The 14,216-nt window shown below is 31.2% G+C and overlaps 1 protein-coding gene across 1 annotated transcript in view; it reads right to left on the bottom strand.

The window, feature by feature from the left end:
- The window catches only part of LOC129232178 (U11/U12 small nuclear ribonucleoprotein 48 kDa protein-like), a 41,066-nt gene that overhangs the window by 17,042 nt on the left and 9,808 nt on the right, over window positions 1-14,216 (bottom strand). The window contains exons 3-5 of the mRNA XM_054866421.1: window positions 8,737-8,803; window positions 7,532-7,582; window positions 1,641-1,820 (exon numbers count right to left, since the gene is read on the bottom strand). Of these exons, the coding sequence (XP_054722396.1) occupies window positions 1,641-1,820; window positions 7,532-7,582; window positions 8,737-8,803 (298 nt within the window). The remainder of the gene's footprint in view (window positions 1-1,640; window positions 1,821-7,531; window positions 7,583-8,736; window positions 8,804-14,216) is intronic.

Here is a 14,216-nt window from a genome sequence, read left to right as displayed (position 1 = left end):
CGAAATTTTGTTAAGCGATGCGATTTCACCATTATAATTCCACTTATACAACAAAGTTACGTTTTAACATCATAAGGAACTAACATTCCACGATCCCAAAATTCCACAAAAAGAAAAGATTGCAAAAAGAAAATCAGAAAAGGTGCCTGTTGCAGAATTTGGTCAGTTAAGTTTTTTAATTTGAAATTCGTTTGGGCACGTACTTTGAGCGAAAAATCCGATGTCAAAATGTTTATTTACTGCTCTTTTTAAAAGATATATAGGGTAAACAACGGGAATCTAGGAAATAAAGGACATTTTTGAAAAATATAGGAAATATAGGACGATTTTGATGCTTTTTTTGAAAATATAGGAAATATAGGATATATAGGACTACTTCGACCCCTGAAAAACATCAGAAAATTGAATTTTCTTCCTCTCAACTTTCAGGAAAATTCGCTTATTAAGAATGACATTTACCGCACTTCCACGTTTTTACGCAACAGTTTCACCCATGAGATGCAAAAATTGAGAGGGACTACCTGACATTTCCAGAAATTTCAATAATTTTTGACTTTTCCTGACAATTCCCTGACCATTTTAGGTGGTTCATTTTCCCTGACAATTCCAGGTTTTCCATATTTTCCAGGTGCGTGGCAACCCTGACACTTTTTCTAAACAAAGGAAGAACACAAGTATATTTTCACTACTGTTGCCATTAGAAAACAATTAAAAATAAAATCTTTCACGGAGGTAATATTTCTTGGAGGAAGTATCGAACACTCATCAAAATTTATTTGAGGACGATTAAAGGGCATTTTTTGGTTGCCTGCAAATTTACACACAAGAATGTGCAGACATCAAGAAAAAAAAAACAATCAAAATTTGTTTAGGGTCAATTAAAATATAAATTTATCTTGAAATTTGAGTGATATATTTTTCGATGAGACAATATTTCCTTTTCATAGCCTAAGAAGTAAACAGTGCATGACTTTATGAAGTCCAAAGAAGAATTATGTAGTCCTCAGATAGTCCGAGTTTTCAGTAATCCGAGGTGGAGCGAGCCCCAATTACCTCAGATTTTCGAGACTCTACTGTACCAACAACCTGTTTATGGTTGTCATAAATGTTTAGAGAATATTCAGCCAAGGCTATGAACTTTCAGAGGGGATAAGTTCATGAAAATATAAGAGACACTCGATACAAAATTTGATGTTCGTTTTGAATAGTAATTAAACAACACGAGAAAATTGCAAGAATTCTCTGAAAAATACAGTTGCTCAATTTTTTTTAACAAACCAAAATTTTTCAGTGTACAAATTTTAATGTATAAGGTTATGTTGGATTTAAGTTTATTTCACAACTGAAGAAATTTAATAATAATAATATATACAAAATAATGTATATATACATATACATTAAAAATCTAAAAATAACTAAAAAAATAGTAATGGATAAGATGAGAGACAAAACTTGAAATTCATTGAGATCTACAATAAAGTCTGAATTCAGAAGACATATAAATACTACAAAAAATATTTTATTTAAAAAAAAACAATAAAATGCATTAAAATACATACAATAGTGAATTATTGGATAAAAAATATTACTTTAAAAAAATTCAATCATTATAACATGAATATTTCAAACTTTTATAGTACCTTGATCATCTTTCTTTCCAAAATCAAACATTAAATCTTCAACAGTTACATTTTTAAGCTTATTAGCAGCTTTACTTTCTTTCACAATATAGTCATAGATTGCAAGTCGCTGTTCAGGGTTTAGATTTACGGTCCATCTATCCACAGTCTTTGGGATATCAAATACTTTATCATCTGAACCTAAGAAAATACCAAAAAATATAAGAATCAACATCAACCATTCAACCATTATTGATAAGTCATTTTGAATACATGTGAAATTAATGTAATTTTTCAAAATGCTCTATCATCAGTTGCAATTTTGATGTTTTAAGTACAGGAACTAAATAAAATAATTGACAGCTGTTTTCATTAAAATTGAAACTGTAAAATTTTTCACTTTAAAAATTTTAATGGATCATTAATTAAATTTTAAACTGAAAAATTCAAAAAATAATATTTTTCTCAATATTGAAATTGCTATTCCAGTAAGTAGAAGTTTTTTTTTTTTTTTTTTTTTTGTATGTTAACACTTAACAGGGGAGGTACAGGGCCTGATCAAAGCACGGTCCTGCGGGGCCGTGGACCTGGGCACCATAATTTTTTGGGGCACCAAAATGGGGTAAATTAATTTTTTCTACATCATTTTAAAAATGTTTACTTTGACAATATACAACAGTTCTTATTAGAGGGGTACCAAATTTTACCAGGACCTGGGCATCACTTTGGCTAGATCGGGCCCTGGGGAGGTACAGTCTCACAGACTGCTCAAAAGTTCATCCGATCACCCCTATTTCATTTTTAGTCCGAATGATTGGTTTTCCCAATAGCTTTTTGTTTTGTGACCTTGAACACCCCTTTGCTTATCAGTAACTTTAGGCAAGTGCATATGGTTTAAATTTCATTGCATTCTTAGAAGTGGTCTGTGAGACTGCACCTGCCCTTTAGTGCAACAATTTTCTGCAGTAGTATACATGGCTCTTAAAGTCAAAAACCGCGGATATAGGTTCATTTAATCTTATCTGCGTTATATGGAAGCGATACAAAATATTCTAGATGAGGTTGAGAGTTGTAGACCTGTTATGCAAATGCATTCTGGGGAAAAAAAAGGAACCAAATTTTACAGCAAATTCCAAAACAATTCCAGTAGAATTAAAATAAAAATAGAAATTATAATAACAACAAATTTATTATTCAAAAGCAACTTTTACCAACTATTTATTAATAGTTGGGTAATTAAAATGTTCAAAAAAACAACAAAATATCAAGTCATTTAACACCAACATTAAGAACAACAAAACGAACTTGATACAGTAAAACTTATCTACAAAACGATACTGTTGGGACCTAAAAAAATATTGTTATAGACATGTTACTGTTATGGACAGTTTGATCATTTATGCGGACATTTTGCTAAGAGCAAGAAAAATATCATTATAAACCGGTTTATTGTTATAGACAGTATTAATATAACTAGGTTTCACTGTAGAAGGTTTGAAAGAACAAACGCCTCAAACATGTGGCAAGCAGTCTTTGAGTCTAGGCTATTGCTTCGGAAAATTTTGCACTAAGACAACACATAATATTTAAGAAAGTTAATACTTTATGTATCTAAGTATAATAAAGTATGTTGTAAAAGAGGATTTATTTGTTCATAAAACCAGTTTGATCAATTAGTTAACCTTACAAAAACACCAATAAGTATAATTAATTTAGCAATTGATACTTCAAAAGATAGAGAAAAGTTTAATTTAAAACAGATGCCCAGTATTAAACCAGCCTACTTTACGGTACCCAACATCACTCATATCACTCTATCCTGTTAGTCTTAGGCTCCAAATTGTTTCCAATGGATTCTTGAAAACAAAATGTGCCTTTAAGGTAAAAAGAAAACAGTTAAGATAAAACAATTTCAAAATCATTCTGTCAAACCTTTAGAAATTATGTTTCAATAATTTGAAATGTTTGAGAAAAAGTTTGCACTTTTATTTACAATGTTCAAGTCTGCTTTGCAAGAAGACATACAATGATCACCAAGAACGTATTGAATGATTACACATTCTGCCCCACACAGACCTTCAATACTGATATTATGTTAGCAACAGGCAGCTTATTTGTCTTCAGTAGGCCATTTCACAGCATTTGAATGTTGTGGGCTCTACATTTCAAAGTTTTAACATCAATATTTATTACATTGTGATATAAAAGTTATTTATTTTTGTTAGTGTAGAAGTCTTATCAACGCAAACTCAAGATCAAATAACCACTCTGTTTGTCACATCAAAAAATTGTACTTCACATATTTTTCTTTGATTTTTCCTTATTTAAAACCAGGGTGCAAGAATGGACCACTAAAAGTGTTTACAGACCGATGAAATCTGGTAGTTACTCGTCCCTTGAACCAACGTGTTTTTTTTTTCTTATCCTTGAATTATTTATCAAATTTCTTCATAGGGTTTTGAATGCTGATAGTTCAATGCAAAAAAAAGTCTCATGGCTGAGATCTTTAGAGTAAAAAATGTTTTCTTTAAATCTTAATGCTCCCTCATAAGTCATTATGGGGGGGGGAGGAGACCAAAAGACAAATTTTCTTTGTCTCCTGACAATAATAAAAATTGAGTATAATTAACATCATATTAGGGGACGTCCATTAATCATGTGATTTTTTGGGGCATTTTCAACCCCTCCCTTCCCCTTGGTGATACATGGAGAGGTTGAAGACACCCCCCCCCCCCTCCTCCACTATATCATGTGTATTTTTAGTGCCTACGAAAAATTTTATTACTCTTTTTAAATATTTATAAAATACAAGTATAAGTATCATCTTATTTTTGTACTCTAACCTCTTAGTTCAACTTCACACTATGAGTAAAATAAAAATTTTCTTTTATTTGAAACACAAATGTGTTCCCAGGGGAGTGACAGCAAAAATGTTACATACCCCATTTTTGAACTTCAAAATTTTAATGAAAACAGAAGACAGATCACATTAACAAAATATTCTAGGAATCCAACAAAATGGCAACAATATACAGTATTGTAGAACAGCAGATTTTAAAATTTCTTTTTTTTTAATCTACAATAACTGAACTCATTTTTAGGACAGGAGAGTGACGTGAAAACCCGGGGACAATCTTCAAAATGATGTATCTTGATTATTTAAATAATTAAATTTATTTAAAGAATGTTATATTACACCTACAAGTATGCATAATTTTGTACTAAAAATTAAGTTAGTGAAATGTTGATATAATTTTTTTAAATAATTTAAGTATATTTGAGAAATGAATAGGGACACGCCAAAAGAGCGACTTTATGGCTGTTCAAAAATTTTGTAGGGAAAAATAAATGAGTTATTGTTTTAATAATAATGGAATAATAACCCAATTAACATAATAATGGAAAAATAACACCAGAAAAGTTATTTCTAACTATTAAAAAAAATAATAAAAATTCTACGTCAAACAATCCTTGTGTTAGGCTCCTGGGACATAATACTGTTAGTACTGTGGAGAATCACCCACTTACAACCGTAACAATGTTAATTTAATAAACCCATGCCTTGTAGATTGTCAGGTCAAAATACCTGCTTTTTTAAAGTCCTGCGAGCAGTGAAAAGTAGCCAATAGGTACCTTCACTTAATCACGTTCTGCTTTTTAGCACTGCTTTTTTAACGGAATTTAAAATATTATTCATAAAGATTAAAAACCAAGAGATTAATTTAATAACCTTTTTATATGTAAAAATAAATAGAATATGTTTGGATTTAAATACTTAAAAGTAGGTAGGTACGCTTTGCATATTTTATTTATGGAATAAGTATATTCATTTTCTCAATGTTATGAAAAACCGTAAGATTTAACAATAACATCTACTGCAAAAAAAAACTATAAGTGAATTCTTATTATTAGAACAATGTTCATAAAAAGATATAGTTAATACATACACATTTTAACTTACCTTTTTAGTATTAGAACAATAAAAGAGAATATTGGAAGATTTCTTTGCTTGGTGCTTTTGACCGTAATCTAGTAAAAGATCATTTGCCCACATCATAAATTCTTTTGTAGTATATTTTTGTTTCGCATTAGCCCACAATTCCTTAAATTCTTTTTTGAGCTACACCAGGTTTTTTTCCCTATCTTATATTCTGCAAATAGGTCTTTATACAGATCACCTAGTTTAGACATTGTTTTAGTGCAAACATACGAGGTTAAACAATTTACGCGTGTATTCAGTGCCAAAACAACAGAATAATGAAGTCAGGTGGATATTTGTCACGGCTCGCGATCGAGAACTTCACTTCGCTTGTTTGGCAACACCGCGGTGACGAATCAAAGTCACACACTACAAGCCGCTTTCGGTTGAGCATTGTGCGTTTGTCGACAAAACAAATTCATGTGATATATTACTACAATCCTCCCTCCCCCTATGTGATGTTTCTTGTTTTTTTCTGGACCCCTCCCCCCCTTTCGAGCCTCACGTGATTAATGGACGGCCCCTTAGATATTTCTACCTCCTTAAAAACATCTAGTTTTATGGGAATTTATATTTATTTTAGGGATACACTTTTACATTTTGATCTTGAATTCTAGTGTAAATATTTTAATGTACAGGGTGTTCATAAAGTATAGTACTGATAAGGAAAATTCATTATAAAAAAAACTACTTCTGATTTAAACTTTTTTTTTTAATTTTCTTCCCCTTTTTTAAAAAGTTTCCTCGAACATTAATTCACTATTGGTGTGCACCTTTTCAAGTTCTGACTTACAAGGATATAAACCCAAATTAGGATTGCCAGCAGGTGTTAAAAAAACAAGTGGTTCTGGCAGGTTGAACCCTAAAACCCCCCTTAACCCCCTCTTGGAGGCAGATATTAACTATCATATTGGTGGTAACCCATTGCATCCATTATACTTTCTTAAAGGAAGTATAATGGATGCAATATTTGGAACCAGCGTACAAACCTTTTGTCAATGACAAAACCCTACAGGTGTTTTTCAATGGAAATCAGGTCAAACAGGAAGGCAGATTTTTTTTTTTTTTTTTCATAGATACTATTTTCAGTTTTCGACATTTGCGCCACCTACATCACTTAAGTCAAAATTGAATATTGTACCGATGGGGAAAAGAAACTTGATGAGATAAGGATCAAAATTTTTTTAATTATGCACAAATCAAACAGTTTATTCAAATAAATTTTCTTTTATCAGTGGAAGGATTTATAAACCTCCTGTACAACCCATAAAATTTTGCAACATCTAAAAATTCAACCAAGCTACCTAAGAAAATAATTTTGATCACAAAATCATTTCCACACAATGGAAAAAGCGAAAAAAAAAACAGAAAACTGTAGGCAGCAAAATTGTACATAAAAGGATATGTGTTTAAAAGAGGATACAAAATCAAATTCAGATTATCAGATCATCCAAATTATACCTGGCAACTGAAAAAAAAATGAGTAAAATATTATATATTTCTAAGGCATGATTATAAAATATTAAACTATGATCTATTTTTAAAACAAAACAGAGTAGAAATTTAATTTAATTTAAAACATGTTTTAAAATAAATAAAATACACACATGACATATCTTTAGCATAATTACTTTGGAAAAGCTGTTTTCCTCTTGAAAATATAGTAAGATGTATGTATGTATTACTTTTAAATTCCTAAAATGTATTTCTTAAATTAAAAGATTTACATTGATATATTTTCACCACAATTTAAAAATAGAATTTACAATAACATAAGCACCAATTTTATTCATGTTTTACAATTTAAAAAGTCTGTTTAGAATGTATCTTAAGAACAATATAGTTCTTTTTTACTACTTTTTGAAACAATGTTTACAATTAAATAAAGTAAGTAGGAAATTGTAAGAGCAAAAGTTCTTGAGCAAAAACATACCATTAATTAAGAGTCCAAACTTCGATAACACATTTTCTTGGATTTTTTTATCTACAAAAGTAAAGCAATATATTAAATAAGACAACAGAAATCTATTTTTATTGCAATTTATAATACTTATAATAAACTCAGTTTAAGTAGAATTTTCTTTCTGTGTCAGCATTATTATTATTAAACTCCCGGTTATCCACAGAATAGTGTGGCACAGTAATCCTGGATAAGCTAATCTACAGATAATCCACAAAATAGGTAAAAACGATATTAGTGGGCCAAGAAAAATCAAAATTCTGCAGAGTACTTTATCTTAGTGCAGACAATTTGGGTCTCCCTAACACTAAATTACTATGCTAAGTTTTGTGATTTTGAGTTAATGTCTTCTGTTCTGTCAAGAGACTTACATTTTTAAGATTTTAAGAAAAAAATCAAATAAAGAGAATATTTACAAAACATGTAGAACATTAAGCTTTAGTGTCGAAATTTCCTAATTTTTAACAGAAACTACAACATAAAATTTCAAGCCTCTGAGTTAATTATTTCTGCTCTGACGAGAGACCTGAATTTTGAGAATTTTAAACAAAGTAGCAACATACCAAATAAGCTACAATGCTTCGAAACTTTAATCAACTAAAAGACAATGCCAGACCACCCCTTGAACCAGGTCTGTCATTTAAAAGGATTAAGTGGAAGGGGATTAATGTCCCCCCTAACTTAAAAAAAACTAATGTTTTTGTGGACGTGGTTTTCCGATAAAATTTCATGGAGTTCACGCCCTTTGAAAATATTTGAAATAAAAGGCCTGTCTTTAATTTTGTAAACTCCTAACACTAATTATTTTGCAAAGTTTCCTATCTCTTGGTTAATTTCCTCTGCTCTGGGGCAAGAGGTCAAAATTTTAATGGAAAAACCTTTTTTTTTAATGGTGTGACTGTTGTAGTGGGTTGAGAATCAAAATTTACAAGATCTTCAATTAATAATTTAATTGAATTTAAGAATAAGTGGCCACTCAGAGAGGTTTTACTGAAAATGGAAAACTTGTAATGCAAAACAAAACAGAGAAAATCAAATAAGGACCTGAGAATTGTCCATTGACACCACTGTCCCAAGTTCTTCATAAATTAGCTAATTTCACAAAACATACAAAGAAACTTTCACAAAACTTTTGATAAAGGAAAATTTTGAAAAATTATACATTGAAGTAAACTTACCAAGATTAATTGAAAAAATAGAAGAACACTGTTCATAAAAAAACTGTGAACTTGGAGGTTGTTTATCCTGGAAAAATAAATAAATACATAAATGCATAAAGAATATTTTTTTAAAGGAAAATAGGAATATGTAGAGGTTGATCCAGATTTTATTTTTGGGTTCCCATGTTGTGAGAAAGCAGGTTTCGTGATTTTATTTATTTATTTTTTTTTTATCAAAAAAGTTGGAATTTTTTAAATTTAAATCAGGTTTTTTGATTTAAATCAGATTTTTTTTGATGGTTTTTAAATCTTCAAAAATGTTTAGATATTAATTACTTTACATTATTTTTATAATTCTGGAATGTTTTAGAAGAAAAATTCTTAAAATTTAACAGTTTTCGGTTTTTCAGCTTGAAGTCAATAAAAGTTATGAAATAGATTCAATTGTTCAATTGGAGTGAAGAAGGCAAAAAACCTTGATAATAAAGCAATCTGAATTAATGAATCCATTCAGCTCAGCTTAAAATTAGGATAAGTTCTTTAAACATGTTCAATAAATTTTTAAGATTTATAAATATATTATGTTTAGATAAGATGTGATTTTGTTTCATGTTTTGCTAAAAGATAAGGTTTCCATCATCATGTACGTTTTTAGTGTAAAATAATATGTTGAACAATTACTTTTTTTAACTATATTCAGGGTTCATACTCAATTTGGATAAAAAAATTCCATGACTTTTCCAAGACTTTTTCATGACTTCAAAAAAATTTTCATGACCTTATTACACGAAGAGAATAGTACTATTTAATGTCAAACTTGCTTATTTTCGGAAATAGGCTTTAGAAAAACTTTTTAGTGAATGCCACTACCTCATTGGAGCACTTACTTGTGAATGAAAAAAAAAATAAGTGCACAGCAGAAACTAATCAATTATTCTTGTTTGTATTTAGCATATAAATCCAAGTAAAGTAAAAATATAATGAAATGTAATATACACTGTTTAAGTGTCTAAAACATATTTAATAAACAAGGCAGAGTAGCAATAATGGGAGAAAAATTGAGTGAGTCATTATTACTAAGTTTCCAATAATAAATTCACTTCATAAAATATTGCCCTTTGGTGTTAATAGTGCACAACTCACCCATGTAACTTGACCGTATATTTGTTCATTAAAGTAAAGCCACGTTTTTCAGTAAATTCATTTTTCTAAACCAGATATTTCAGCTGGCCACACAATAATCAGTTTTGCGAGCTGTATATTGGGCATCACTGTTTTAGAAGATTATAATTCCCCTATTTTCATGTCCTATTGCCTGACTAAAGTCTTCAATTTCTAGAACCTTCAACATATTGAGATAAATTTTGATGAAATTATTAATGAATTTTTACAAGGTGTTGAAATGAACTCGCGTGCAATTTAATTGCACTTTTTGAAGGGGCGTGGCAAAATTAAGAACGTGCATGTCTACTACTACAAAATATAAAATATAAGAAGTGCTGAAAATGATGGTGAATACAAAATTAGTGATGCCTCAGTAGTAAAATCACATTATGAAAATAGGCGAGCGGCTGTTACAGAAGCAGATGAAATTGGATTCCAAAAATCGGATTTGTTTTTGAGATCGTTCAATTTACATGCAATATTACTAAATCACTCAATATTTTTAGCGCTTCATTAGCTGTTGTTATTTTCTTACTACCGAAGACATTTTTCCATGACTTGAAATAAATTTCCATGACTTTTAATGAAAGTATTAATTTTCCATGACTTTTCCAGGTCTGAAATTCGTTTATTTTTTTTCCATGACTTTCCAGGATTTCCATGACCCGTACGAACCCTGTATATTAGTCATGGTGTATAAGAAAAACTGCAAATTCTTATTTTGTTGTGAACTATCTTTTGAGCAAAAAAGCAATATTGCAGATTCTGAAAACCTGTTACACGCACAGAAACAGGCACCTATGTAGTTTTGCCAGTTGAAGTTAAGATTTACAAGGCAATATAGTCAAATTTAGATCAACACATTTTTAAAATGCAAATTTAATTTATAAAAGTAAAATTAACTGGTTTTAATCAATGACTTTGTTAAAATATCACTTGATTAAAATCAATCAATTTAAATCAACCACTTTTTTTTAAAAATCACTTAATTTAAATCGTGATTTAAATTGTGATTTAAATGAAGCTGATTTAAACCCATGAACCCTGTGAGAAAGCAAAATATTCTTATGAATTTTCTTTATTTTGTAAAGAAGAAATTAATGCAAATTTCCCTTTTTCCTCCTGGAAAAAAATTTATATCAGGCAAAAATTCAAATATATTCAACAGTTAAAAATCTAAATGTAAACTTTTTTCTCACAAAAATCTCCAAAATATCACACAATTATATTCTTTCAATCACTAAAATACTGAATAAAAGTATTAACTCAAAAATGGATTTGGGGAATAGAAGCATCTTCAAATTTGTGTCAATACTAATATAATAAATTTACTGGCAAAGAGGGAATCATTAAGACAGTTTAAAAGCCTTCTTTTTTTCTTTTTTCTCAATTTAAGGAGGTTTTTTAAATAAATATTTTACTTTAAAAACAAATAAAAGGATTAAGAAATTAAGTGCGTATCATTTTAAAAACAAGTAGTTTTTCAAAAAATGTACAGTTACCAATATATAAATCTGAAAAACAAATTATCAGAATAGATAACAAAATTAGTTTTCCGCATGCACCAAAATCACTTTCATCCATGGGTGCAAGTTTGGTGATATGTTCAAGACGGAAAAAATTTTTGAGCTCCCCCCCCCCCTCCCACATGCGTGCTTAAGGAAATTTTTATGAGTATAAGTGTTTTAGATTTTAACAATGGCAGTTTTAGAATCCGTGTTTAATCTGAATTTTAAGCTTTCGTTTTTTCTAACATGGACCCAGTTGAAATTGTAATATTTAAGCATTTTGATATTGTAATCCAAAAAAACTAAAAACCGCCAATAACGGGGGGTCTGGGGTATCTCCCCCAGAAATTTTTTTAAATTGAAGTCCAAAAAATGCAATGGTAGGCCATTTTGGCAAAGTTCAAGGAAAGGAGGGGTTCAGGGACTCTCTCACATCAAATTTTTCAAACTGATAGTCCTAAAATCACAATATTGGGCAATCTTCAAAAATATTGGAGAAAGAGTGAGGAAAGAGGGGGGCGCTGGCTTTCCTCAAAATTGAAGCTTCGAAGATTTTGAAATTGAAGCTTTAAAAACGAAATTGTACTCCAACTTTCATAACATTTACACGCTTTTTGAATGCATTTGAAGGGATGAAGCACTCTCCTTCGGCAATATTTTGAAATTGAAGTTCCAGAAACGCAATTTTAGACTATGTTGGATGATGTTAGGGGTAAAAGCGTTCGGAGCTCCCCACCATTAGCTATTTGCCAATCGTAAACATTTGTATTGCAGCAATAAAATCGCTTGGGACATAAGATTTTCATTGTTGCAACATAAATCAATTCTGACCGGAAAATCTACCCAAGATAGCGTGAACAATCCAGAAAAGAAGGAAAGGAGGGGGAAGGGTATGGACGATTATGGTGAAAAGGATTCTTTTATAAGTTAACAGGTGGTAAATTTAGCAATAAAAAAAAACAGCTGCAGGGAAGTAGATATATTTTTTAAACGAGGAACACTATCCAATATTCCTTAATTAAAAAAAAAAAAACAATAGGGGACCTGATTCCTCACCCCAGGGAGGGTCTCCGAATCATATCCCTCAAAAGGTTACAGCCTAAAGAAGAGTTTTAAATATTTCATTATCAAAAAATTTTCAGGAGAGAATTCCCGAACCCCTTTCTCTAAGTTCAACACAAACGCCCTTAATTTCAGGCTTCAGTTTCTAAATTTTTTTTCAAGGAACAGTACCCTCTTTACCTGTATACATGACTTATGACCGCCTAAAAGTTTTAATACTTTAATTTCAGAAACTTTTTGACAGAAGCTTCCTACTCCCTTCCCACTTAAGTCATCCAATAATAGCGCAAAACAGAATTCTTAGAATTTCAGAAACGAAATTTTTCGGGCTGCGCGGCGGAATACCCCCCTCTCCATGTGTGAAGCATGCACACTAAAGGTAGTGTAAGTATTTAAAAGATAAAGTTCTTTTTTATATTTTTCTATTGAATGAGCAACTCCCCTTCCCACATCGCCAAAGACAACCCAAAGTTTTATGACTGCAATTTCGAAAATGTTTCGAGAAAGCCCCCCCCCCCCCCCCCCCCCGAGTTCCCTCACTCTTAACTCACTCAAAAATATCCAAAATAGTATTTCAATACTTCCGCATTGAGAAATTTTCAGGGAGAGAGAGACACCCCCCCCCCCCCCCGAACTCTTTCCCCTCAGTTCACTAAATTTGATTTAAATTTGCGGTTTCCCCTTTTCATCACCGAAGTTTTAAGAATTTAATTTCTAAAATTTATTGAGAGAAAGCCTATGAATTCCCTCTTTTCCCTCTTTTTGAGTCCCCCAAAGATTACCTAAAGCAGAGTTCTGAGTATTTCAGCTTTGAAGGGGGAGGGGGATCCGAACCCCACCGTCTGCCTCTATGTTCATTATAGATGGTCTAAAGTTGCGCTTTTAAGACTCCAGTTTCGGAATTTCGCCTAAAGAGAGCCCCCCCCCCCCTTCCTCTTGACATTGCCAAAGACAGCCTAAAAGTTTTAAGACTTCAATTATAAACACTTTTCGGGAGAGCGTCTCAAATACCCTTTGTCTTGAGTCATTTAAGTATAGCCTCAAATAGTTATTAATACGTCAGCTACAAAACATTTTCAGGTTAGAACACCGAAACCATCTCTCATAAATTCACCAAAGATTGCCTTAGTGTTTTTAAGACACCAGTTTCCAATTTTTTTTAAACCTCACCCTCCCCACTCTACATCATTAAAGACAGCCTAAAGATTTTTGATCTTTTCTTTTTAGAGATTGCAGAGGAGAAATTCCGAACCACCCCTTAGTTTCAAAAATGGCTTACAATTAAGTTTTTCGATTTTTTGTTCTGGGGCCCCTTGAGTAGCTCCCTCCCCCCCTCTTAGATTCTCCAAAATATAAATGTTTTAAGACCTCAATATTGTGGGAATTTGCAGACTTACCCTCTTTGCAAGAGCAGCATTTTTTCTCAAACTCCTGCTGCCGTTTTTTTTTCCGTTTCCTTTCTCTCTCTATTTCTCTCCCCCGCCTTCCTATTTCCATTCTAGCGATTGTTAGATTGAAAGTCATTGGAATTTTGTGATTCCTCAAGTATTAGAATATTTTAAATTTATGCATGTAAAGTTTGCAAAAAAAAAAAAAAAAAACGCAAATGTGAAAAAAAAAAGAAAGGATGATCGAAAATAGCAAGTGAAAAATAGAGATAAAAGGCGATTGATTCGAAAAATTAGCGAGAATAGCGAGCAACACCGCGGTATGCAATGCAGTGAGTTGGAAATAACAGAGTTACCTAAAAAAAGTCAAACGGCG

Source organism: Uloborus diversus, chromosome 1 (assembly GCF_026930045.1).
Source record: "Uloborus diversus isolate 005 chromosome 1, Udiv.v.3.1, whole genome shotgun sequence".
In the NCBI taxonomy this organism is placed as follows: Eukaryota; Metazoa; Arthropoda; class Arachnida; order Araneae; family Uloboridae; genus Uloborus; species Uloborus diversus.
Note: the sequence above shows the minus strand (reverse complement) of the source record. Positions and strands in the feature narration are given on the sequence as shown.